The sequence below is a fragment of the Budorcas taxicolor genome, chromosome 9 (assembly GCF_023091745.1).
Source record: "Budorcas taxicolor isolate Tak-1 chromosome 9, Takin1.1, whole genome shotgun sequence".
Classification (NCBI taxonomy): domain Eukaryota; kingdom Metazoa; phylum Chordata; class Mammalia; order Artiodactyla; family Bovidae; genus Budorcas; species Budorcas taxicolor.
Window position 1 is genome coordinate 66,136,339 of NC_068918.1, and position 26,248 is coordinate 66,162,586.

A 26,248-nucleotide genomic window follows, 5' to 3' on the forward strand; every position below is an offset into this window, starting at 1 on the left:
TTGCTAATGATGTCTCTTTCCTGAGCCTCACGTCCATGAATTTAACTACGCCTTGTTTCCCTGAGCAACAAATCATTCAGTAGCCTTTCGGACTTGTGGCATGGTTTCAGACTTTGCTGTAACTTTTCTCATTTTGTGGACTTCCCTGGTGGCTCAGACGGTAAAGCATCTGCCTACAATGCGGGAGACCCACGTTCAATCCCTGTGTCGGGAAGATCTCCTAGAGAAGGACATGGCAACCCATTCCAATACTCTTGCCTGGAAAATCCCATGGACGGAGGAACCTGGTAGGCTACAGTCCATGGGGTCATTCCCTGATGCCAGTTTTTCAAAAGATAAAGGAATTAATAAGAACCAGATAGCCCGCGGTGGAGGCTGAGATGTAAAAACAAAAGGTGTCAGAATCACCACTTAATCCTTGAAAAACGACCTTCAGGTTTAATTCGTTACAGCCGGGGCCAAGCGTTTGTTTTGCCCAAAACAAGTATGGCTTCCATCAGAGTCAATTCCCTTTCCCTTGCGAACCAATCGAAATCTAGCATTCAGGGCAACCGGTGTCCTCACTTCCGCCTTGGCTGCTAGAGTCTAGCTCTTTTAGCGAGTCCGGACGGTCCGCCTCCTATTCGGAACGGCTCCGGCGGCCAAAGCGGCGAGGGCCGGAGGCAGCGGGCGGGATGACCGCGACGCCCGGAGGAGGGGTACGGACGCTGCGGGTGCCCGGCCGCCACGGCTACGCTGCCGAGTTCTCCCCATACCTGCCGGGCCGACTAGCCTGCGCCGCCTCGCAGCACTACGGCATCGCGGGTGAGGCCGGGTCGCGCCGAGCCTCCCGGGCGGGGGCGGGTTCCAGCCAAGGTCCAGCTCCTCCCCGTGGTCGGAAATCACTTCCGACAGTAGACGGCGCGGCAAAAGAAGGCCAGGGGTAGCCAAGGAGTTGGCTGGCTTCCTGACCGCTTTTGTCCAGTGTGGGGAGTTGGTCTAGAGTAGAGTGCCTCACCTTTCCACTTACTGTGCGGAAACAGGATGTGGAAGGTGCCTAGTGCCCGTAATCCTTACTCTTAAAGAGCGCACCAACTCCTTCGCCGGCAAGACACATACCCCGCCTGGTACGAGTGGCTCTGCGGAGAGCTGGCTGAACCCGTGTGGCCCCTCCTACCGGTCCGACCGGACCCACAGCACTTGGAAGACGGTCTGCAGGATCACCCCAGTACCGGTTAATTGGACCACATTCACCACAGGCTGTGCGTCGTAAGGATGCACCCTGTTCAGTTCAGTTCAGTCACTCAGTCGTATCCGACTCTTTGCGACCCCATGGACTGCAGCACGCCAGGCCTCCCTCTCCATGACCAGCTCCAGGAGCTTGCACAAACTCATATCCATCCAGTCGGTGATGCCATCCAACCATCTCATCCTCTGTCGTCCCCTTCTCCTCCTGCCTTCAATCTTTCCCAGCATCAGGGTCTTTTCCAAGGAGTCAGTTCTTGGCATCAGCTGGCCAAAGTATTGGAGCTTCAGCATCAGTCCTTCCAATGAACAGACGCTAGGCGTTTCCCCGCAAGAACCAGCAAGAAATTCATGAAGCTCTGAGTCCTTTGTTGTCTTGGGAGGAATACAGACATATACAGGCAGTTAGAGGCTCAAGTTAATTGTCTCTGGTTGAAAGGCAGGATTCCCTTCTTGATTTTGGACTTTCTGTTAATTAATTTCCTAGCTCTCGTTTACACACTGAAATTCTATGAAACAATTCATTGCATAATATCAGATCGCGATAGTGTTTTTTTTTTTTTTGTAGAATCATACAGTTGAAAAAAAAGTGATTTCTACAGCTCAGAAGGAGAGAAATATTTGCTTTTTATGTTTTCACTATTAGCTTTTAGTGGTTGCAAATTCAGATTTGCAATACTTGCCCACCTTTAAGGTTGAAGACTCGTGAGTTTGTAATGTTTTAAATTAAATCCTTAAAAATCTCTCTAGAATGTGTTTTTTTTTAAGTCAATCATGTATAAATACAGTTTTTTTTTCTTCCAACCGTGTAACAAATCTAACTTTCTGAAATACACTGATCTTCAGTGAAATAACTCCTCTTTGATGGGTAATGGTATATTGTGTTCAGCACTTTACTGCCAAGTATGTGGTAAAATCCACCAGGTATGTGTTTTTAAATCACACACAATGTATTTTAGGTTTCTTGTGGAGGCAGTGTGATGTATTATAGTAGAAGGTGTAGTCCCTGGTGTCTATAAGCCTGAGTTTCCTCTCCTGTGAATAGGAATGATCACACATGTTTGGGAGGTTTGTGTACATGTCATCCTGGCCCTAGAGGATGCACTTAAATATCTCTCCCCTGTTCAGCTGTGTCTGGAATCCAAGTGTAGGTGAGATAGTAAATTTAGTATGTAATTACTGAAGTACAATGTAGAGAGAGAGATGGAGAGCGCAGTCCTGATCATTTTGTTTATGTGGTCTCAAGGAACTTTAGAGAGAAATTTGTGACTGTAGTATTGTTCTCAGTTCTTGATACCCCTTTGCCTTGACCTCAACTTTTTTTTCCTTTAGGCAGTGGAACTCTGCTAATATTGGATCAAAATGAATCTGGGCTTAGGCTTTTTAGAAGGTAAGATGGTTCTATTAAAATTATATGTATTCTCTGTTGCTTTTGGTTTTAAATCTTTGTAGTCAGTAAGATGTTTTAATTTGTAATATAAAAAAGCCTTCAGGATTTGCATATTGTGGAACTGATTTTTGCCATTAACTTGTGATTGTCACTTTTCTTCTAAATCTCTTGTTCAATATTCACTTATAAATGATAAAACTTAAACATACAAAAATGTAAGCTAGTTGGTATCTTGTTTGACATTCCTATCTTTGCTGTCTTCTTTTTTAAATTTATTTATTTGGCTGCATCGAGTCTTAGTTGTGGCACACAGGATATTTGTTGTGTCACATGGAATCTTTAGTTGTGGTGTGTGGCCTTAGTTGCCCAGGGCGTCTGGGATCTTAGTTCCCAGACCTGCATCCTCTGAATTGCAAGGTGGATTCTTAACCACTGGACCACTAGGAAAGTCACCTTTGTGTCTTTAGCTTTACTCATTCAGGAACTAATTATTACCTTTTTCCCTTTCTTCACTCTGTACTTTTCTTATCTATGTGACTGTTAGATTCATTAACACCTCCATCAGGGTTAGTCAAGGGTGGAGAAAGGAAAGGAAATTGCCTCAGAAAATAACTACCTGCTGATACCTCAGGTGAAAGATTTATGGGAAACACTGAAATTATTGATCTAAATTGATATTTTCAAGTGCTTGCTGATCCCTCCTTTGAACCACAGAAGACAGCGAGCACCCAAGTGTGGCAGCGTGTTCTCATGTAAACAGTGTCCTATTTCTAGTTGGAAGCCCTGTGCAGTTCTCTGGCTTCGTAACTGGGCTGTTCTTTTAAGGTTCTCTGCACTTGTTTCTGCATCTATCAAGTGCCTACTGTATGAAATCTCCCATATTTGTGAAGACATTGTGAGATACTGTGTTAAAAATATGTGATAAACTGAAAAAAAAAAAGATTGTTATTATATGTTCAGCTGCCTGTGTAACTAGATTTTTTGGTTTTAATTTTCCTGGTGTAGCTTTGACTGGAACGATGGTTTGTTTGATGTGACCTGGAGTGAGAACAATGAGCATGTGCTGGTCACCTGTAGTGGCGATGGCTCCTTACAGCTCTGGGATACCGCCAGGGCCACAGGGCCACTGCAGGTCTTCAAGGAGCACACTCAGGAGGTAGGAAGGAGGTCTTTCTGGGTTGATTATTTTTCTTTGGTTGAAATCCATTTGGGGGTGGACACATGGGGACACGAAGTTTTAGTGTTTCTTGTACATGTTAGATGTCACTGGTTATTTGATTATCCAAACATCAAGTACCTCTTGGCCTAAGGAGCTGGGAAAGAAGGAAAGGTCAGGCTTCTCATTAGTCAGTAAAAACGCCTCTGGTAGGAAGTATACTGTGGCACTGTTTCCTCCAGAGGCCCATTACTTTCTTTAGGCTTTAGAAAGGCTATGCCTCCATACACTGCCTTAAGATAGAGGTAGGCGGACTTTTCACCCAGACATTGTAAGATTGCCTTTAGGGCTTCACCAAGGATTTTCAGAATGTATTTAAGCATGAGCATGAAATCCTGAATATAAAGCAGAGCTTACCGAATAAGTTTAAAAACTAAATCTCGTTCATGTACTAGATGTTGTCTGTGTGTATGGGTAGCATAGAAAATAGTTTGGCCTTCAGTCATATTAAAATACATATATACTTTTACTGAACATGATAGTAAAAATTTTCTCCTTGGGTGTGTTTTAAAATTCTTCTCAGTAGATCCTTCAAATGAATACTTGCAAATTTACTTGCAAATTTGTGTCCAGCACAGTTCCTGGCTTCAGTAAATGCTTATTAGATGCAAGAGTGTTAGTTTTTTGTAATAACAGAGTAGTTATGTGAAGATTCTAAACATCATTTTTATAGCTCTAGCTATTAAAAATCATAATTTCTGAGATTGTGATGAAAATAATAGAAAATTTCAGTTATTCCATTTTATTGTGAAGGAGGATCTTTGAGTAGATGTAGTTGTGAATGATTGTATTTTGATAGAACCACTGAACACTAAGATAGCTTTGATAAGGGAGGAACTTTAGCTTTAGGATGTTCAGTGCAAGAATCCTCACAAAGCAGCATGTCCAGAATTCAGTCATTTTTACCATTTCCATGTATTACTTATAGTTAACTGAATGTTTTTTCTTTCTTTTTTAAAATTATTTTTCCTCTCAAAAATTTTTTCTTAAATCTTTGGGCCTTGTATTGCTTATCTGTATAAATTCTAGGGTTGTAACTAACAAATCATAAAGTAATATATCCAGTTATGTTAAATCTGAGAAACTGGTTTAATGTTTTCCTTTAAATGAACTTTACATTGTTATTTCGCATATCCTAAAATAGCATATATTCGTGAACCATGGAACTGATGGCTAACTTAGTGTGTACATTATATGTATGGTAAAATAAATACATAAGATTAAATGTAGGTACCAGTTAAAATCATGTCTTGTACAACCAGTGATGTGTGTATACTGCTACAATTCTGAAAAATACTGTTCTAGAATGTTCTTTGTGATTGCAGCTCCGTCTTTACTTCATCTCAGTGAAAGTGAATTTCACTCTCTTATATGATAACTTATTTGGCTTTGTTTTTTTTTTTTTTTTTCTTTCTTTCTTTTTTTTTCTTCCTTTATTTTAATTTACAATACTGTATTGGTTTTGCCATACATTGACATGAATCCACCACGGGTGTACATGCGTTCCCAAACATGAACCCCCCACCCACTTCCCTCCCCATAACGTCTCTCTGGGTCATCACCGTGCACCAGCCCCAAGCATGCTGTATCCTGCGTCGGACATAGACTGGCGATTCAATTCTTACATGATAGTATACATGTTACAATGCCATTCTCCCAAATCATCCCACCCTCTCCCTCTCCCTCTGAGTCCAAAAGTCCGTTATACACATTTGTGTCTTTTTTGCTGTCTTACATACAGGGTCGTCATTGCCATCTTTCTAAATTCCATATATATGTGTTAGTATACTGTATTGGTGTTTTTCTTTCTGGCTTACTTCACTCTGTATAATCGGCTCCAGTTTCATCCATCTCATCAGAACTGATTCAAATGTATTCTTTTTAACGGCTGAGTAATACTCCAGTGTATATGTACCACAGCTTTCTTATCCATTCATCTGCTGATGGACATCTAGGTTGTTTCCATGTCCTGGCTATTATAAACAGTGCTGCGATGAACATTGGGGTACATGTGTCTCTTTCAATTCTTGGCTTTGTGTTTTAAGATTTGCCTGTTTGTTTTTTGGCTGTGGCGGCTGCACACAGGCTTTCTCTAGTTGAAGCAGGCAGGGTTTGCTCTTTGCGATGTGCAAGCTTCTCATTGCAGTGACTTCTCCAGAGCATGGGCTCTCAGCCGTGGACTCCAGGAGCTGCAGTGCATGGACTCAGTAGTTGCGGCAGATGGGCTTAGTTGCTCTGTGGCATGAGGGATCTTCCCCAACCAGGTATCAAACTCATATTGCCTGCGTGGCAAATTGGAGTCTTAACCACTGAACCACTGGGGAAGCCCCTATTTGGCTTTTTGATTGCTCTATTGGTTAGACAGTTGCTTTCTTAAAACCAAATCTATCTTCAGTATCAACCCACTGTTGCTTCTAATGCCTTTCTCTGACATGATGAAACCAAGTCCTGTCCCCACTTCCAAGGAGAACCCTTGGAAGTAGCCATCATGCCCTCTCTAAGTCTTCTTTCTTCCAGACTGTGCGTTTGTATTAATAATTCCATTGGCCTGTCCTCAGGTTATACAGTCTCTTCATCTTTCACCCTCCTGGTAAACTCCTTTGGGTAATCTCCTGTTGTACAGTGTTGCTTTAAACATTGTAAACCTAATTTATTCCAGAAATATGATTATTTGTGTTGAGCTTTTTATGACTTTGCCACCATGATCTTAAGCCTCTAGTTGTAATACGTCTCCCTGGTGGCTCATACTATAAAGCGTCTGCCTTCAATGTGGGAGACCTGGGTTCTATCCCGGGTGGGGAAGATCCCCTGGAGAAGGAAATAAATGGCAACCCACTTCAGTACTCTTGCCTGGAAAATTCCATGGACAGAGGAGGCTTGTAGGCTACAGTCCATGGGGTCGCAAAGAGTCGGACATGACTGAGCGACTTCACTTCTTGACTTCTAATAATATTATTTAACATGGTTGTAATATTTTCCTGAGCCAAGTTGTAGTGCTGGGTTACTTTTAGTCAACTTGTAAAAAGTACCTCAATCTTTGTTATTTGAGTTACTGTTAAACTAGTAGTTTATAAGTTTTTTCTATAGTTATATAACTAATTTTTTTAACTGAAGACATGTTATTGCTTGTTTTTTCAGACTTTTATTCTAGGTTGTCCTTCTTCATTTTTGTTTCAAATGCAATTTTTGATAAACATTTGTATCAGATGCCTAGGCCATTAGAATAAGAGAAAACCTGAGTAAAAGTGCATTCAACAATCAGAGTGTGTTATTTCACATAACCAGGCATATGAAGGTGGGATGGGTCCAGGTTTGGTTAATTTAGGCTTGACAGTATCATCCAATACCCAGGTTTCTCCCACCTTTCCACTCTGCTCTCCTCAGTGGATTTCTTTATTCTTACACTCCCTATGGTTCCGGTTATTAGCTTGCTGCAAACGTAATTGTGGTTTTGGACCATGAATCTTAAGTCATTATAACTAGGCTCTAAAAGAAAACTTTATTATCAAAATAAGAAGCATTATAATCAACGCATTTTTGCCATGAGAAATAACTTTATTCCCGTAACATAAAAATCCATGCTTTGGTGGGATGTAATGAACTCTTGGAAAGCATTTTCTGCTCCTGCTGTTTGTGGAAGTGTTTTCCATGCAAAAAGTTAGGATGCTTGAAGAAGTGGTAGTTGGTGAGTCAGAGGTCTGGTGAATATGGTGGGTGAGGTAAAACTTCGTAGTCCGATTTGTTCAACTTTTGAAGCGCTGGTTGTGCAATGTGCAGTTGGGCATTGTCATAGAGAAGAATTGGGCTCTTGCTGTTGACCAACAGCAGCGGCAGGTCTTGCAGTTTTTGGCAGGTCTCACCCATTTGCTGAGCATACTTCTCAGCTGTAATGGAATTCAGGAATCTGTACTGCATCAGACCAACAGCAGACCACTAAGCAGAGACCATGACCTTTTTTGGGTGCAAGTTTGGCTTTGGAAAGTGCTTTGGAGCTTCTCAGTCCAGCCACTGAGCTGGTCAAGGCTCGTTGTCCTATAGAATCCACTTTTTGTTGCACATCACAATCCGATCAAGAAATGGTTTATTGTTGTTGCATAGAACAAGAGAAGGTGAAACTTCAAAAGACAGTTTCTTTTGATTTGTGGTCAGCTCATGAGGCACCCACTTACTGAGTTTGTTCACTTTTCCAGTTTGCTTCAAATGCTGAACAACCATTGTCGACATTGAGCTCTTTGGCAGCTTCTTGTGTAGTTGTAAGAGGATCAGCTTCAGTGATCGCTCTCAGTTGGTGGTTGTCAACTTCTGATGGCTGGCCAATGTGCTCCTCATCTTCAAAGCTCTTGTCTCCTTTGCAAAACTTCCTGAACCACCACTGCACTGTCCGTTTGGTAGCAGTTCCTGGGCCAAATGCATTGTTGATATTGCAAGTTGTCTCCGCTGCTTTATGACCCATTTTGAACTTGAATAAGAAAATTGCTTGACTTTGCTTTTTGTCTAACATCATTTCCATGGTCTAAAATACATATGAACAGCAAGTAATAAGTCATTAGCAAAAAAACATAGAGCAAGAAACGTGCATTTAAATGATGTGTAACATAACCACATTTATTTAAGAATGGATTTCAATGTCAAATGGCACATTTCAACAGTGCAAAAAGCTCAATTACTTTTGCACCAGCCTAGTATCATCTCCGGAGAAGGCAATGGCACCCCACTCCAGTACTCTTGCCTGGAAAATCCCATGGGCGGAGGAGCCTGGTAGGCTGCAGTCCATGGGGTTGCAAAGAGTCGGACACGACTGAGCAACTTCCCTTTCACTTTTCACTTTCATGCATTAGAGAAGGAAATGGCAACCCACTCCAGTGTTCTTGCCTGGAGAATCCCAGGGACAGGGGAGCCTGGTGGGCTGCCGCCTGTGGGGTCGCACAGGGTTGGCCACGACTGAAGCGACTTAGCAGCAGCAGCAGTATCATCTCACTATATGCCCAGTCTCAACTCTGTCACTTGTGAGGGAAACAAGCCACCACCCGTGTGCTTTCACCTGAGTAAGTTCACCCCTGGGATGAGCGAGGAAGGGACAGAGCTTTCCCTAAAGGACAGAGCTGTGATTCAGGTGAGCAAGGAGAAAGGGAGATTGGTGGTTGGGAAGGTACCCGTCAGCGCGTGCTGCAATATTACTTCTTGTCTTTCTCATGATGGTTAGTAAAAGTCAAACCACACCAAGCAGGATGATGAGTGGAGGACTGTCAGGCCCTCAGAAAGGTCATCCTCCATGAGATTAAGAGAATTTCTGGTAATCGGCCTAAAAGCTCAGTATTAAGATACCAAGTATCTGGCATTTTTCATTAGAGAGAAATACAGCATTTATTTAAAGTTTGTCTCTTACACCAAGTATGCAGAAACAAAAGGGCTGATTTAAAATCAAACAGTTTTGAGGGGCTACTAAATATTCGTTGAATATTCAGCAAACAGTGTTGAATAAATTAAGTTCAGCCATTAGTTTTCTGATTGTCAGATGAATAGTCACTGAAGCAAAAAGGAGACATCCAAGACCTAGATGTATTTTAGGCCCAAAGGAATGAAAGTGACATGAAAAGAAAAAAACGCATGGACATTTTCCCTTTGCATGGCTTCTAAACTTAGCATCAAAGCAGAAGTTGATTTTTCTCTGTATTGTTTAACTGTAGAGGCCATTATGTCTTTTGAGCCCCATAGAATGCCTTTAGCTTAGCCTGCTGTTGAATATATAATGGGAATGAAGAATGAGAAAACTTTAAAAGATTCAGCAAGGAGAAAAAAGAGTGAATTGAGACTTCTGTTTCTGACTTCATGGCTTATAGCATAGTGCTGTTGAGAGTGAGTTAAAAGTGACTTTAAAGATGACAGATTCAGTTTAATACTTCGACATCTGATGCTCAGTGTGCTTATTACAGTTTTTAGAAATAGTTAAAGTTTGTCTTCATTGTGAAATAGTGAGGCGTATCAGTTTGCTGAAAAACTTTAAGAGATATTTGATCCACTTAAAGTCTTTGATCATGAATTGATAAATAAAGAATCAAGGCATTTATCCTGCTTTTCCTGTATGAATTTCATTGTGGGGTAATCAAATAGTTGGTATGGAAAATTTCTTGTATTAGAATCTTCCTAATACAATAGGAAGCTTAAAAAAAAAAAGACTGAACTGAATGGAATCAAGCCTCTAGATCTAAATTCCAATTTAAATAAAATAAGAAGGGTAGAGGAAAAAGTTGATCACTACCATGAGGAAACAAGTCAAATTCAGAATGTAGAACATTCCGTAGGACCAATAATTTTGTTTCTTCAGCAAATAAATGTCATTGGTGGGGTAAGGCGGCAGGAAAACCAAGGTGGGGAGCGAATTTTCTTAGATTAGAAAAGATTTAAGAGGCATAACAGCTGAGTATAAAATGGGAACTTTGGATCCTTGTTTAGATCTGCATGTGCATGCTCCATTGTGACCGACTCATTGCGACCCCATGGACTGTAGCCCACCAGGCTCCTCCTCCATCCATGGAATTTTCTAGGCAAGAATACTGGAGTGGGTTGCCGTTTCCTCCTCCAGGGGATATTTGTGACCCAGGGATCTAACCCACATCTGTTGCATCTCCTGCATTGGAGGTGGGCTTTTTTTTTTTTTTAACCAACTGTGCCTCCTGGTAAACCAACTAGAAAAGATGTTTTTGATGCAGTTAGGGAAATAGGAATATGGACTAAGTATTAGGTGATGTTAAGGAGCTGTTGTTAATCTAAGGTGCGAAAATGGCCTTGTGCTCATGTAAAAGGTGAAAACATTCTTACTTCTGAAGTATTTGTGAATGAAATAGTCCAATGGATTAAAATACTCCAACAGTCGTTCAGTCAGTAACGGAACAAATGAAATAGGATGGGTAAAATGTAGATAATTACGGAAGGTGTGTGATGGGTACCTTATTTGTTATGCTGTTTTCTCTACTCTTATGTGCATTTTAAAATATCTATAATGGAAAATACTTTTAAATTTGTTTCATATTAAAAAAATGTAGCCCTTTCTAATCACTCAGTAATTAAAATTCAGTGTCCCTTTCCTTTGTATTGATATAGATAAGTATGAACATTCTGGATACAGTTTTTATTTGATGATTTTTAATTAAATAGACCAACTTGAAAAAGGGCAATACTGTGCGGTCGATTAAAACTGAGCTCTATGGGAATTGGATTCGGTAATAGCATTTGTCCTCCTCAAACTGTGGTTTTGATGAGATTCAGGTTTCATAAAGCCCCACAAAGTATTGTTCAGTGGTTTTTTTTTTTGTTTCTTTCTGCAATTTCCCAATTAATTTTCTTCACCACTACCAAGAGTAATTTCATAAGATAGGCCTTCGGAGGACCCTGTTTTTAAAGTATAGCTGCATATCACTCTTCTTTTTATATTTAACTTAACCATTTGCCATGTCTGCTCTTTGAATGGGAGTGGAGCCGGGAATTGGGACTGGGGAAAAGATAGAAGGGTAGACTAATGTGAGATGTGCTTTCCACCCAGATTGTCTCTCTGTTCCTCATTCAGTCCAGAAACTTTGATTAACTCTCTGTCTGCAAGGAACTGTATAAGGCCTAACAGGGAAGATGAACAAGTCAGGCAAGGTCCTTTCCCTCTCGGGGAAAGAAAGGCTTAAGCTGCTGGGTTAGTTAATTTGGAATGTAATACATGCTGTGAATGTACAGAGTGCTATGAGAGGGGAGGATCTGGCCTGGGGGAAGGGACGGGGGTGGGTGTGTGTGGGGGGGACATCCTTGAGTCTGAGGAGACAGTTGGAATGAACTATTCAGGTGGAGATGTCAGAGGACAGGGTTCAAGGCAAAAGAAACTGCTTGCTTGCAAGGGAAGGGCTGAGTCTGTGTGCCTGGAGCAGTTAGCATTTTGGCTGTTATGCGAAGATCAGTAGAAGAATACTGCAGATTTAAAAATTTTCCTATGATACACTTCGTGCATATAAAATATATGTGAGTTGTAAAAATATATAGTGAGCACTTACATATTCATCATTTAGGTTAAGAAAGAAAACATTACCTGTACCATTGGAGCCCCTGGTTGCTGCTTCTGTCCTTCCTGTAGCTTCTTTTTTCTGAGTCAGTCCTTCATCCTCCTTTTTTCCCAAGAACAACCATTATCCTGAATTTTCTATTTATATCTTCTTTATTTTTCCTTTTAGTTTTATGCGTACACATGCACAGTTTTGCATGATTTTGACCTTTGGCTGAAAAGCAACAGCATGAGTGAATCTCAGTGTTGAGTGAAGATGGTAAGCTGTAGGAGCCATGTAGTAACCATGTGGAAACCAAGTAGGCAGCAGAGGATGAGACGGTTAGATAGCATCACCAACTCAATGGATGTGGATTTCAGCAAACGCTGGGAGATAGTGGAGGTCAGAGGAGCCTGGCATGCTGCAGCCCATGGGGTCCCAGAGTGAGATCCCACTTCCCAGCTGACCAACAGCAAATGGGTAATGGATTGGAGGTGAACAAGAATGGAGGAGGGAGCAGTTAGAAGCGTCCTGTGAGGTAGGCGGTCGCTTATGGTTGATGGTTGTAGCCTCTTCAGAGAAACTATATACAAACTCATGGCCCTTTGGAGTCTTATCGCTCTGAGCCGTTTGACCTTGCTGGTCTTAAGGTGTGATGAGCTTGTTTCCTTCTAGGCTTGCTCTTTGCTTTGGAAACCTTTCCTCTCAAATCTGCAGGGTTCTGTCTCACTGCACTCAGGTCTCTGTTCAGAGACATCTTCACTGACCGCTTTGCTGAGCAGTGACCTGCCCCCTCCCCACCCTTGTTGTTATTTTCTAGTCTTCTTACTCTGCATTATTTTTCTGAATAGTTCTTTTTGATCGCAACCTGAAATTATATACTTATAGCACATCTTCCGTTGCTAAAGTATAAGATCCACGAAGGCTGGTACTTTATCTGTTTTGCCTAACACTATACTCTTCGTCCCTTGTTCGCAGTAAACATTTATTGAATAGATTTGACTTGAGATTGGGATAATGGAATCCAGTCATTCCTTTTTGGCTGTCTCCCAAACATCTCTCATGCTGTAAATTTTTTTCAGGGCTTGAGGTTAATGCCCAAACCCTGTCCTTCCTAGACATTTCCACTTGACTATCAGGCTGTCACCTCAAACTCACCATGTCTAAAATTACACATTATCACTCTTCCTCCAGTCTTCCAGTGTTGTTAATGCCACCATTGCTGACAGTCCCCAGGCACAAAACCTTGGTGTTATCTTGCGGCGTTCACTAGTTCCCATCCCTAGGGAGCTTATGTCCCCATTTGTGTCTTTGAGGGAGTTTCTGGTCGCTGTTTTCACCTCTGCCTTCTGCTGTTGACATTTTAGCCAGCCTGCAGGGCTTTGCGAAGATTCTTTTCTTCTGGGCATCAAGCTGAATTTTTCCGTCCTACCAGCTTTTGTATTCATGGTCTACAGTTTTTGTGTTTTAAACACAATATCCTGGCTTACACTGTTATGTTTCCATGTCCTAGTATTTTTAAACACAGTAAGGCAAACAAAAAGTATTTGTTGATTGAATCACCTTTATCTCCTTCTTTTTTATCCCATTTTAAACCTCACCACGTGTGTTCTATGCTCGGTCTTGTTGTCCTAGACCTTGATGCTTGCCACTTTGTCCTGTGTCACATGGCAGAGCTGGCAGCAGCATAGTTTTCATACCTCCTGTCTTTTGTTATCTTTGGGGCTGGGTTTTCTCTGAGCCCGTGGAGGCTCTTGAAGTTTTAAAAATGAGAAGTCATAAGGTTTCAAGTCCTGTGTCACACTGGAACTGTGTAGAGGCAGAGGAGTCTGAGCTAATGATGTTAGCAGTAGGTCTTTATAATTACTTAGCAACGATGCAGGTTGTGGAGATAAATTTGGTTTTTTAAATCATTATATTGCAGTGAGCACAGACTCTTTAGGTCTCAAGATCTTCTCTGATTGCCTCCAGGCTTATCTTTTTCCATCCGTAACTGACAGATGACTGCAGCACCTCTTTGGATCTTGCTGACTCTACTGTGTACTTTATGAGCTATTCTGTTGCTGGGTTGCGATTTCTTTAGTGTTCCGACTGCTCTTCTCTCTTTTGTAAGAATACAGGCTGCAGCTGGGCCAGAACTAGAGTGGTGAAGTGCTTACTTTGGATATATAATTTAAGTGAAGTGAAAGTGAAGTTGCTCAGTCGTGTCTGACTCTTTGCGACCCCATGGAATGTAGCCCACCAGGTTCCTTCGTCCATGGGATTTTCCAGGCAGGAGTACTGGAGTGGGTTGCCATTTCCTTCTCGGGAGATCTTCCCAACCTAGGGGTTGAACCTGGGTCTCCCGCATTGCAGGCAGATGCTTTACTGTCTGAGCCACCCCAAAAAACCTCCCAGGTGGCACTGGTGCGAAAGAACTCGTCTGCCAAAGTGGGAGACACGAGACACGGGTTTGATCCCTGGTCAGGAAGATCCCCTGGAGGAGAAAATGGCAACCCACTCCAGTATTTCTGCCTGGAAAATTCCACGGAGAGAGGAACCTGGCAGGCTACAGTCCATAGGGTTGCAAAGAGTCCGACAGGTCTGAGTGACTGTACACAAAAAGCTCAGTAGTCAGGATAAATAATCTCTTGTGTTCATGCTAAGTCGCTTCAGTTGTGTGTCCGACTCTTTGTGACGCTGTGGACTATAGCCAGTCAGGCTGCTCTGTCCATGGGATTCTCCAGGCAAGAGTATTGGAGTGGGTGCCTCCTCCAGTGGATCTTTCTGACCCAGGGCTTGAACGTGTGTGCCTTGAGTCTCTTACATCTCCTGGATGGGCAGGCGTGTTCTTTACCACTAGCGCCACCTGGGAAGCCCTAAACAATCTCTTAATGCAGTATTTTTGAAATCAAAATTAATGTAAATCTACAATGAGCCAGATATCAAAGTTTTAAGTAAAGGCAGAATCAGTGTTACTAATTTTTTTGGTTTTAAACTCAGGTTCCAATATGGCTAGGCATAGCATTAGGCAGCAGAGAACAGGGAACCCATACTTTAGCTGCCACAAACCCCAGACAGTCATACTTCCTACGTAAATACGGTAGAGTTTTTAGATTCAAAATAAACCTGCTGGCTGTTCACACTTAATGGCATATTCTTGGGTCTGGGGCAGAACTGCTTTTGTGAAGTTTCATTATGCACATAATTTAGTTGAACTTAGCTTCCAGTAGTGATCTGTATATGACCTATTTTATCTGATAACAGGATTAAAACTGTTTCCATAAGTTTTCAAATAATTCACTTAAAGTGATTTACTGAGAGCAGCATTAGATAACTGAAGCTGTTTACCAATAGATCTGAAAGGAAAACCTGGTTCCTGTATGCTTTTATCAAGAAAGACTAAAAAAGGGATATTAATTGAATTTTACTACTTTCTGATAAACATTGGCCTGGCAAGTGTTTTTAGATGACTAACTTTCTAATCTTCTCTGATGTTTCTTCAGGGTGCTGCAGACAGTGATTTATTGGGAGGTTTAAACATATGTATAATTTGTTTTAGTGGAGAAGATCTTAGAAATACTCTGTAGGATTCTCAACTCTGTAGAGTGGAGTCTTACCTGTTAGGGGTAAGTCTAGGGGCATAGACACAATGACCTTTGTCTGACACTATGGGGAGGTTTATAGAGCTTTGATGTTTTAACCAAGTGAATTAGTTGTTCTAACTGACTGTTCGGTTATAAACAGATAAGATGTAATGTTGAACTTGATGCTCTTTCCTTTTTTTAAAATTAAATTAATTTATTTATTTTAATTGGAGGATAATTACAATATTGTGATGGTTTCTGCTGTACATCAACATGAATCGGTCATAGGTATACATGTGTCTACCCTGCCCCAGCTCTTTCACTTTATAAATGACACTTTTAAATGTTTCAGGTGTACAGTGTTGACTGGAGCCAAACCAGAGGTGAACAGCTTGTGGTGTCTGGCTCATGGGATCAAACTGTCAGACTGGTATGTCAGCATTACTGTATGTAAAACCAGATATTCCCTTCCCCAGAGTGTCCACTCAAGTTTTTTATTTTCTAGAACATACTTCTCTTGCTTTTCAGTTAGACAGCTAATTTTCTTTTCAAAAAACATTATATTAAAGCATTTATTAGAATTTAAAATTTTCTAATCTTTGAGCTATAAAATAATAATTAGCTCAGCATTGATGATTTTGGCCTCTTAAATACTATACTGCTTTATATAAAAATATACTTTGCATAAATCCTTGAGATATATGTGTATATTGTGTGTGTATATATATGATGTGTCATATATAGTATATATAAAGCATAAATTTTAATTTACTCCTGTTAAGTGATTGATCTGTTCCTTTATTTGTAGTGGGATCCAACTGTTGGAAAGTCTCTGTGCACTTTTAGAGGCCATGAAAGTGTCATTTATAGCACGATCTGGTCTCCCCACATTCCTGGCTGCTTTGCTTCATCCTCAGGTAAATAATAAATTTACCAAAAACCTTATTTGTGGTGAATGGCGACCTCACTTTCCCCAGAAGGTGGCGCTGTGTACCTTAGGTTTGGAGAAGTAAGCATTCCTGCTTGAACTCTTGAGACTATTTCATTCTTTCTTAGTCTCTAGACAAGAATTAGCCAACGTGCTTCTAACCTTTTGCCTTAACATGTATTCTTTTGGTGAGATGAGAGGTCAGGGACAAAGTGAGGACTCTGACATTGAACTTGATTGAATTTGGAAACTCCTTTCAGTGGTCAGTTATGGGACCTCAGGGTGATGTGATGACTTTTCTCATCAGTAAAATGGGGCTTGTGGAGTTGTTCACAGGATGAAATAAGGAAACACAAAATGTCTCACACATAGTTAACCTCCTTTGCTTGGTATTTACCCCTCTGTTAGGGATTAAGTCATTGCCACTAAGCCATAGCAAGACTGTATTTGGTATGATCATTTTTCCTGTTTGCTTTTAATGTATATCTTCAATTCTAAGATTAAGTAGATACATACATTTATATATCTCTATATTTTTTAATGGACAGAAGTCATTTTATAAACGTTTAAAAATTAGATTTTGTACTGTTTGCATGAGGGTTTACAAATTTGGTTCTTTAGGCCGATTCATAAATCATATATAATCTGAACAATATACATAATTTGTAGAGAAACATCGCACAGCTTGTCTGCAGTCCATTTAAAACAACATGGGCCACCTGCCAAATGGTCGTTGAAATAGCGGCCCGCACCGTCACTCACCCCTGACTGCTCTAGAGCACCTCTCCCCTGGCTGTTTGCCTTTCTCTCACACGCTGCAGCCCTGCCCTCACAGCTCTTGTACTTTCATTCTTTTACCTTTTTCCCCACCAGCCTAGCCTGTCATACTTCTGTGGTCCTGGCTTTACATGAACAAGTTCAGTGGCAGGGTCCTCCCAGAGGATGATGGGGAGAACAGGCTGAGACAGCAAGAACAATTTTCCTTTCTGTCCCTGGTTAGAAGGTAGAGTCATTCCCAGTGGGGAAACAGTACATTGGAAGTCAGAGTTATATTCATGTGGTTTAGAATGGAATATTAATTTTTAGTAATATCATAATATCTGTCACACCATGACTTTTTGTAATGTAAATTTGTCAAGCACAACTATTAATGAACAAATATGGTTTAAATAATGATTAATTCATGATTAACGGTCTGTCTTAGGTAGATCCTAACCAGTTATGAATCTTCCCAAGTTGGAAACCAGTCTAGCTCCTTTTATTAGCTACTGAGCTGCTTTGGCTTAGATGGCTTTATCTTTGGTTTGTTGATCAGAGTAAGGTTGCTAAGTCTGAGTAACAGTTACAATAATGTATAACGTGTTAATTAATCATAAATGTTTGTGGTGATTGACAAGATAATATCAGCACTCTTTATTTCTTGTTTCTTGTATAACTATCAAAAAGTAAATTTATGAAGAGAAAACAGAAATGGTAACCCTGAAAATTTCTATTTGAGCATATACATAGTAAAGAAATTCAGACACCACAGAGACATGCCAAATAAAAAGTAACTGCTCATTCCCCCTCTCCTATAGAACTGCTGTTAGTAACATTTTCCTGTATTCCTCCATAAAAAGTCTATGTCCATTCCAAATATATTAAAGTTTTTTATCTTCTAGAACATACTTCTCTTTCTTTTCAGTTAGACAGCTAATTTTCTTTTCAAAAAACATTATACTAAAGCGTTTATTAGAATTTAAAATTTTCTAATCTTTAAAATAAATTAGTAATTAGCTCAAAAGGAGGGTTTGTGGCATATAAAAGTTGGGGTAAGCTCTAAAACTCTCACTGTGCCTTTGCCATTTCAAGAGAGACAAGAAAATTTGCTTCCCAAGTTGTGTACTTGCAGTGCACTTCTTTGTGTGTTTTCTTTGCTTGAATTGTTTTCATGTATTTCCAATAGGGCATGTGTCATCTTCAACATAGCTGAGTGCCTTATACAAGCAAACACTACAGTTTTTTGATTACTATTATATAAGCTATGGAAATAACTGTATTATCAAAATTTTTAAAACATATTTAAGGTTAATTTTGATTGTCAAAAGGGATATTATTGGTGAATCATTCAGGTCTTTAGTGAATGTCTGCTGTTGTCTGGGCACTGAAGATACACTGAGCATGTAGTCCAGTGGGAAAGAGAGATGCTAAGAAAAAAAACCTAGGGACAGCAATGATGAGGAGCGTGAGGTTCTTTGAGAAAGAGGTCACAGCACAGTGGTTATGGACACAGACTCTGGAGCTGGACTTGCTGTGATCAGATTCTCCTTTCACTGCTCTTACATGGCTTCCGTCATGCTGCTTAACCTCTGTCTCTTCATTCCTCATTTAAAAAATAAGAGTGATAATAATAACCTGTGTTGTGGAGTTTTGATGAGGATTAAGTGAATTAATTAAGATACAAGCTTGAAGGCTTAGGTCCGTGCCTGGCACAGAGTAAGGGCGCTCTGAGTGGTGCCTCGTGTCATTAACATGTGTGCTCAGGATTCGTGGGAACACAGCAAAGGATTCTTGAGCTTGTCAAAACTGGCTGGTCAGAGCAACTTACCTAAGGAAATAGTGCTTCAGCTGCTACCTTATGAACAGGCCGATGAGGAGGTGAGAAGTGGGAAGTAAAGGACGAATGTGGAGAGTATAGGGCATGTTGGAGGAAGATTTGCATGGTCTTTGCATGCGTTATGTGCGGTAAGGATTGAGAGTCAGTGCTTACCTGGGAACTAAAACTCTGGGAACCGAGTTTCAGGTAACTTGCTCCAGGTGGAATCTGAAATGTCTGCTTGTATAATAACATACTTGTCCAGTGATCCTGAAACCTGGCCCACCATCGCAGTCCATTGCTGTTGTTTAGTCGCTAAATCGAGTTTGGCTTTTTTTGCGACCCCATGGACTGTAGCCCACCAGACTTCTCTGTCCATGGGGTTTTCCTGACAAGAATACTGGAGTGGATTGCCCTTTCCTTCTGCAGGGGGTCTTCCTGACCCAGGGATCAAACCCGCGTCTCCTGCACTGGCAGGTGGATTCTTTACCCCGAGCTACCAAGGAAGAAAGTGAAAGTGAAAGTGAAGTCGCTCAGTCGTAAAAAACAACAGAATTCTAGCCTTCATCTTAGTCCTACTGAATCAGATGCCTCTGAGAGGTGTATTTTTTAATCACCCAAGCTGAGTCTAGTGATGAGCCTGATTTGGGAAACACTGTACTAGTCTGTGATGTTGCTCTGTTTGAGATGTCTAATGAATAGCTTATTTCTGTTGATGTAATGGAAATTTCATGTTTATTTTTAACAGAAATATACTTATCTTTTAAAAACTCTATAGAATGGTTTCAGTGCTGAATTCAAAGAAGTGGTTTCCTAAGATTGAGAACTTAGTTTTTTTCCTGAGTTTTGCCAGTTATAGTTTGAGTTATATTATAGTCTTTTATCCATTAATTCTCTTTGTTTTCTTGCTTATGGACAAGAGTTTGCTATGAAACATACTATAATATTTGCATAAAAATCATCTCAGCTGTAAAATTCATGGTTGAGGAACAAAAAGTTGTAAAATATTTGTCTTCACAAATATTAAAAATGATAAGCAGCTTATATAATTGGCAGTCAAGACATAGTTTTATGTCTAATCCTGTGGCACACATATAGCTAATTATATCATTCAACTCCTTATAACAGTTTATATTTTAAGATAGTGTGTAATAATATGGCTTCCCTGGTGGCTCAGATGGTAAAGAATCCACCTGCAGTGCAGGAGATCCGAATTCATTCCCTGGGTTGGAAAGATCCCCCGGAGAAAGGAATGGCTACCCACTCCAGTATTCTTGCCTGGCGGGCTACAGTCCATGGGGTTGCAAGGTGTCGGACACGACTGAGCAGCTAACACTTTCACTTTCATGAGAATATAATATTTAAGTTTTTCCAAGAATTTGATCCCCTTCAAAGTTGTAGTACTAAATTTATCATTAGCTAAGTTAAGACAAACCAAAAGGAAATAGGATTTAGACATTTAGATCTTCCTTAGCAGAGTTCTCTAAGGGCTCTGTTGGTTTTGTTTCATTCGTTAAAGTTTTATTCTTACCTAATTCACATTTCCAAATTGTATGAGATGGAAGGGAAGAATATTTAAGCTTATTACATGAGGAGGATTAATATGAAGTAAACTTTCTTTTGAACCAAGAAAACTAAATTACTGCTATTACTGACTCCATATAATTGCATAAATCATAGCCATGCCTCAATGTGTGGAGTCCAGCAGTTTGAAAAAAACATCATTCTACTCAAAGAAAAAAGTCATCTGATAGACATCTGGCATTTCAAATAAATTAAATTATTTGGGCCCAATATGCATCTTTTGCTGTTCATTTCACTTCCTGGTTTCAGATTCACCGTTTACACTCATTCTCCTTACCCAGCTTCTTCTTAATGCCGCAACTTGAATTAGACATGGTAGTAGCCAGCGCTTCCTGTACCATATCGTGCACTTAAATTCACTGGTTTTGTTGCCAGTGGCAAGTCTGCAACTGATAAGAGAAGCTGGTAATTCAGGTGGGTCTGTGGCACTGCCGCAGGGCCCTGGTAAACGTCTGGCTGACAGTGAAAGGCCAGTTGTCTGGAAAATGCAATTAAACAAGCAATATAAATATAGATGTCCTGGTGGCTAAACGAGTTGAATGAGTCATGGTACCAGTTGGCCAGAAGGTCTCTCTCCTACCTGGCAAATGAAATGAGGAGGAGGAAGTGCCGAATGTGCGGAAGTGGGATTCTCAGCTCCTTCAGAGCGCTTCTCACTCTTTCTGTGCTCTTTAAGTTAACTGCCAGAGGGGACAACCTAAACTGTAGTCTTTAAAAAAAAAAAAAAACTTTGCCTGACTATGCTGGTGAAGAACCAGAATATTGTTCCAGAGAAATTTGATAGAGGCATCCACCCAGCCTTTGTGGTTGTTATTTGTTTAATCTATTGTTGAAGTATATAATACACACACAGAACAGTGCCTATTTATAGCACGATGGATTTTCACAATGAACACACCTGTGTACTGGGGCTTCCCAGGTGGCACTAGTGGTAAAGAATCTGCCTGCCCATGCAGGAGACTCTGGAGACCTGGGCTCTTGGGACCCGGGTCAAGAAACAGGATGTTCTCAGAGGCCCCTCTTACATTCTTCCAGTCATTACCCACCCCTGTCCATTCGAGGGTGACCTCTGAACTGCCTCCTAATAGCATCGATTGATGTTACCTGTTTTTATGTTGTGCTGTCTTGGTTTCTTTTGCTCAGCATTATGTTTTGTGAGATTCATCCATATTGTTGCTAAAATTACTAGTTACTTCTTAACTCCTAGTCCACGTTTATTGTAATGTTTTGACACTGTAAAGCATTCGCATACACCCATAGAATGTAATTATTAGGATGAACATGAGCTCACTGAACTTTAAACAATGCTTTGAAGTGAAGTGAAGTCGCTCAGTCGTGTCTGACTCTTTGCGACCTATGGACTGTAGCCTGCCAGGCTCCTCTTCCCATGGAATTTTCCAGGCAAGAATACTGGAGTGGGTTGCCATGTCCTACTCCAGGGGATCTTTCTGACGTAGGAATCGAACCCATGTCTCCTACATCTTCTGCGTTGCAGGTGGATTCTTTACCATCTGAGCCACCAAGGGAGCCTTTCAGACCTGATTGGTTCGGTTCAGTTCAGTCGCTCAGTCGCGTCCGACTCTGTGACCCTATGGACTGCAGCACGCCAGGCCTCCCTGTCCATCACCAACTCCTGAAGTTTACTGAGACTCATGTCCATTTGAGTCACTGATGCCATCCAACCATCTTATCCTCTGTTGTCCCCTTCTCCTCTCGCCTTCAATCTTTCCAGCATCAGGCTCTTTTCAAATGAGTCAGCTCTTTGCATCAGGTAGCCAAAGTATTGGAGTTTCAGCTGCAACATCCGTCCTTCCAATGAACATTCAGGACTGATTTCCTTTAGGATGGACTGGTTGGATCTCCTTGCAGTCCAAGGGACTCTCAAGAGTCTTCTCCAACAGTACGGTTCAAAAGCATCAGTTCTTTGGCTCTCAGCTTTCTTTATAGTCCAACTCTCACATCCATACAGTATGACTACTGGAGAAACCATAGCCTTGACTAGATGGACCTTTGTTGGCAAAGAAATGTCTCTGCTTTTTAATATACTGTCTAGGTTGGTCATAACTTTTCTTCCAAGGAGTAAGCATCCTTTTATTTCATGGGTGCAGTCACCATCTTTAGTGATTTTGGAGCCCAGAAAAATAAAGTCTGACACCGTTTCCATTGTTTCTCCATCTATTTGCCATGAAGTGATGGGACTGGATGCCATGATCTTAGTTTTCTGAATGTTGAGCTTTAAGCCAACTTTTTCACTCTACTTTTTCACTTTCCTCAACAGGCTCTTTGGTTCTTCTTCACTTTCTGCCATAAGGGTAGTGTCATCTGCATATCTGAGGTTATCTTCTGATATTTCTCCCAGCAATCTTGATTCCAACATGCGCTTCATCCAGTCCAGTGTTTCTCATGATGTACTTTGCATAGAAGTTAAATAAACAGGGTGACAATATATAGCCTTAACGTAGTCCTTTTCCTATTTGGAAACAGTCTGTTGTTCCATGTCCAGTTCTAACAGTTGCTTCCTGACCTGCATACAGATTTCTCAAGAGGCAGGTCAGGTGGTCTGGTATTCCCTCTCTTGAAGAATTTTCCACAGTTTATTGTGATCCACACAGTCAAAGGCTTTGGCATAGTCAATAAAAAAGAAATAGATGTTTTTTTCTGGAACTCTCTTGCTTTTTCAGTGATCCAGCAGATGTTGGCAATTTGATTTGTGGTTCCTCTGCCTTTTCTAAAACCAGCTTGAATATCTGGAAGCTCATAGTTCACGTGTTGCTGAAGCCTGGCTTGGAGAATTTTGAGTATTACTTTGCTAGCCTGTGAGATGAGTGCAATTGTGCGGTAGTTTGAGCATTCTTTGACATTGCCTTCCTTTGGGATTGGAATTAAAACTGACCTTTTCCAGTCCTGTGGCCGTTGCCGAGTTTTCTAAATTTGCTGACATATTGAGTGCAGCACTTTCACAGCATCATCTTTTAGGATTTGAAGTAGCACAATTGGAATTTCATCACCTCCACTAGGTTTGTTCGTAGTGAGGCTTTCTAAGACCCACTTTGACTTCACATTCCAGGATATCTGGCTCTAGGTGAGTGATCACACCATCGTGATTATCTGGGTCGTGAAGATCTTTTTTGTATAGTTCTTCTGTGTATTCTTGCCACCTCTTCTTAATTATCTTGTGCTTCTATTAAGTCCATACCATTTCTGTCCTGTATTGTGCCCATCTTTGCATGAATTGTTCCTTTGGTATCTCTAATTTTCTTGAAGAGATCTCTAGTCTTTCCCATTCTGTTGTTTTTCTCTGTTTCTTTGCACTGATCACTGAGGAAGGCTTTCTTATCTCTCCATGCTGTTCTTTGGAACTCTGCATTCAAATGGGTACATCTTTCCTTTTCTCCTTTGCTTTTCACTTTTCTTCTTTTCAGAGCTATTTGTAAGGCCTCCTCAGACAACCATTTTGCTTTTTTGCATTTCTTTTTCTTGGAGATGGTTTTGCTGCCGTCTCCTGTACAATGTCTCAAACCTCAGTCCATAGTTCATCAGGCACTCTATCTATCAGATCTAGTCCCTTAAATCTATTTCTCACTTCCACTGTATAGTCATAAGGGATTTGATTTAGGTCATACCTGAATGGTCTAGTGGTTTTCCCTACTTTCTTCAATTTAAGTCTGAATTTGGCAGTAAGTTCATGATCTGAGCCACAGTCAGCTCCTGGTCTTGTTTTTGCTGACTGTATAGAGCCTCTCCATCTTTGACTTCAAAGAATATAATCAGTCTGATTTTGGTGTTGACCATCTGGTGATGTCCATGTGTAGAGTCTTCTCTTGTGTTGTTGGAAGAGGGTGTTTGCTATGACCAGTGTATTTTCTTGGCAGAACTCTATTAACATTTACCCTGCTTCATTCTGTACTCCAAGGCCAAATTTGCCTGTTATTCCAGGTGTTTCTTGACTTCCTACTTTTGCATTCCAGTCCCCTATAATGAAAAGGACATCTTTTTTGGGTATTAATTCTAGAAGGTCTTGTAGGTCTTCATAGAACCATTCAGCTTCAGCTTCTTTAGCATTACTGGACAGGGCATAGACTTGGATTACTGTGATATTGAATGGTTTGCCTTGGAAACCAACAGAGATCATTCTGTTGTTTTTGAGATTGCATCTAAGCACTGCATTTTGGACCCTTTTGTTGACTGTGATGGCTACTCCCTTGCCCTCAGTAGTAGATATAATGGTCATCTGAGTTAAATTCACCCATTCCAGTCCATCTTAGTTCGCTGATTCCTAGAATGTCAATGTTAATTCTTGCCATCTCCTGTTTGATCACTTCCAATTTGCCTTGATTCATGGACCTGACATACCAGGTTCCTATGCAATATTGCTCTTTACAGCATCTGACCTTGCTTCCATCACCAGTCACATCCACAACTGGGTATTGTTTTTACTTTGGCTGCTTTTCTTCATTCTTTCTGGAGTTATTTCTCCACTGATCTCCAGTAGCATATTGGGCGCCCACTGACCTGCAAAGTTCATCTTTCAGGGTCCTATCTTTTTGCCTTTTCATACTGTTCATGGGATTCTCAAGGCAGGAATACTGAAGTGGTTTGCCATTCCCTTCTCCAGTGGACCACTTTTTGTCAGAACTCTCCACCATGACCCGTGTTATATGTTATATCAGGCTTAATATAACATATAAACTTTTGAAATCTCGTGTACATCATTTAAACATTTCCTATGTTTTTACTGGAAGCCCTGTGCTGAGTTTAATCTTTTTCTCTGGAGCTAGGCTTTGAGAGTCTGAAGCTTCAGGTGAATTCCATTCACAGCTGCCACAATGATAAGGAATCTCCTCTGCCTGCAGGTGGTAATAGGAGAGCTTGAGCAACTGTAGGTCTTTGTAGAATTGATTGGAAAGCAACCCCCGAAGGGGAAGGGATGCTTAAACAACCTCAGGACACATTCTCTGTCTCTAATCTGGGCTTTTCTCTGCTGGCTGACTTGACTGTGCAGGTCAACTTTCTCCATACAGTGAAACACATGGCCAACCAACAATTCCTCAGTTTTGTAACCTGTAAATTCTCCTGTGTGAGGGGGACTGGCATTATTTTTTCAATCACAGCTCAGAGAAATCCCAAATATCTCCTTTAGGCCAGCCTAGCTGTGCCAGGGGCAGCTTTGTAAGGCAGATATGTTTTTGTGTCTTTTGAAGTATAGTTGGTTTACAAAGTTATGTAAGTTGCAGTTATACAAAATAGTGATTCACAATTTTTAAAGGTTATACACCATTTATAGCTATTATAAAATATTAGCTATATTCCGTTTGTTGTTCAATATATCTTTGTATCTTATTTTATACATGATAGTTTGTACTTCTTAGTCTCCTACCCCTGTATTTTCCTCCTGTCCTTCTCTCACCAAGCTGGTGACCACTGATTTGTTCCCTGTGTCTGTGGGTCTGTATGAGGCAGATATTTTATCGTAGGTAAGGAAAATGACAATTCAAGATGTTAAGTAACTTGGCTGAATGTCAACAACTACAAAATGTTTGAGCTGGACTAGAGCTAAGCTCTGAAGCTCCAAAGCCCCTATTCTTAAACTCTACATTTCATTACCACAAGCAGTTTAATTCTTATCTTTCTTAACTTGCAAAGAAATCAGAAAAAAAATTGTCTGAAATTATTGGACTTAGCTAAATGACAAATAATTTAGAATTGGGATGATAGGAAATTATATGTAGGTAACTAAAGGAAAC

At 40.7% G+C, this 26,248-nt stretch overlaps 1 protein-coding gene across 1 annotated transcript in view; it reads left to right on the top strand.

Annotated features, from left to right (window-relative positions):
- The first annotated feature begins 604 nt into the window (after window positions 1-604).
- The window catches only part of PEX7 (peroxisomal biogenesis factor 7), a 75,602-nt gene continuing 49,958 nt past the window's right edge, over window positions 605-26,248 (top strand). Inside the window, exons 1-5 of the mRNA XM_052645790.1 lie at window positions 605-804; window positions 2,557-2,614; window positions 3,620-3,770; window positions 15,770-15,847; window positions 16,226-16,334. Coding sequence (XP_052501750.1) covers window positions 675-804; window positions 2,557-2,614; window positions 3,620-3,770; window positions 15,770-15,847; window positions 16,226-16,334 — 526 coding nt within the window. The 5' untranslated portion in view covers window positions 605-674. The remainder of the gene's footprint in view (window positions 805-2,556; window positions 2,615-3,619; window positions 3,771-15,769; window positions 15,848-16,225; window positions 16,335-26,248) is intronic.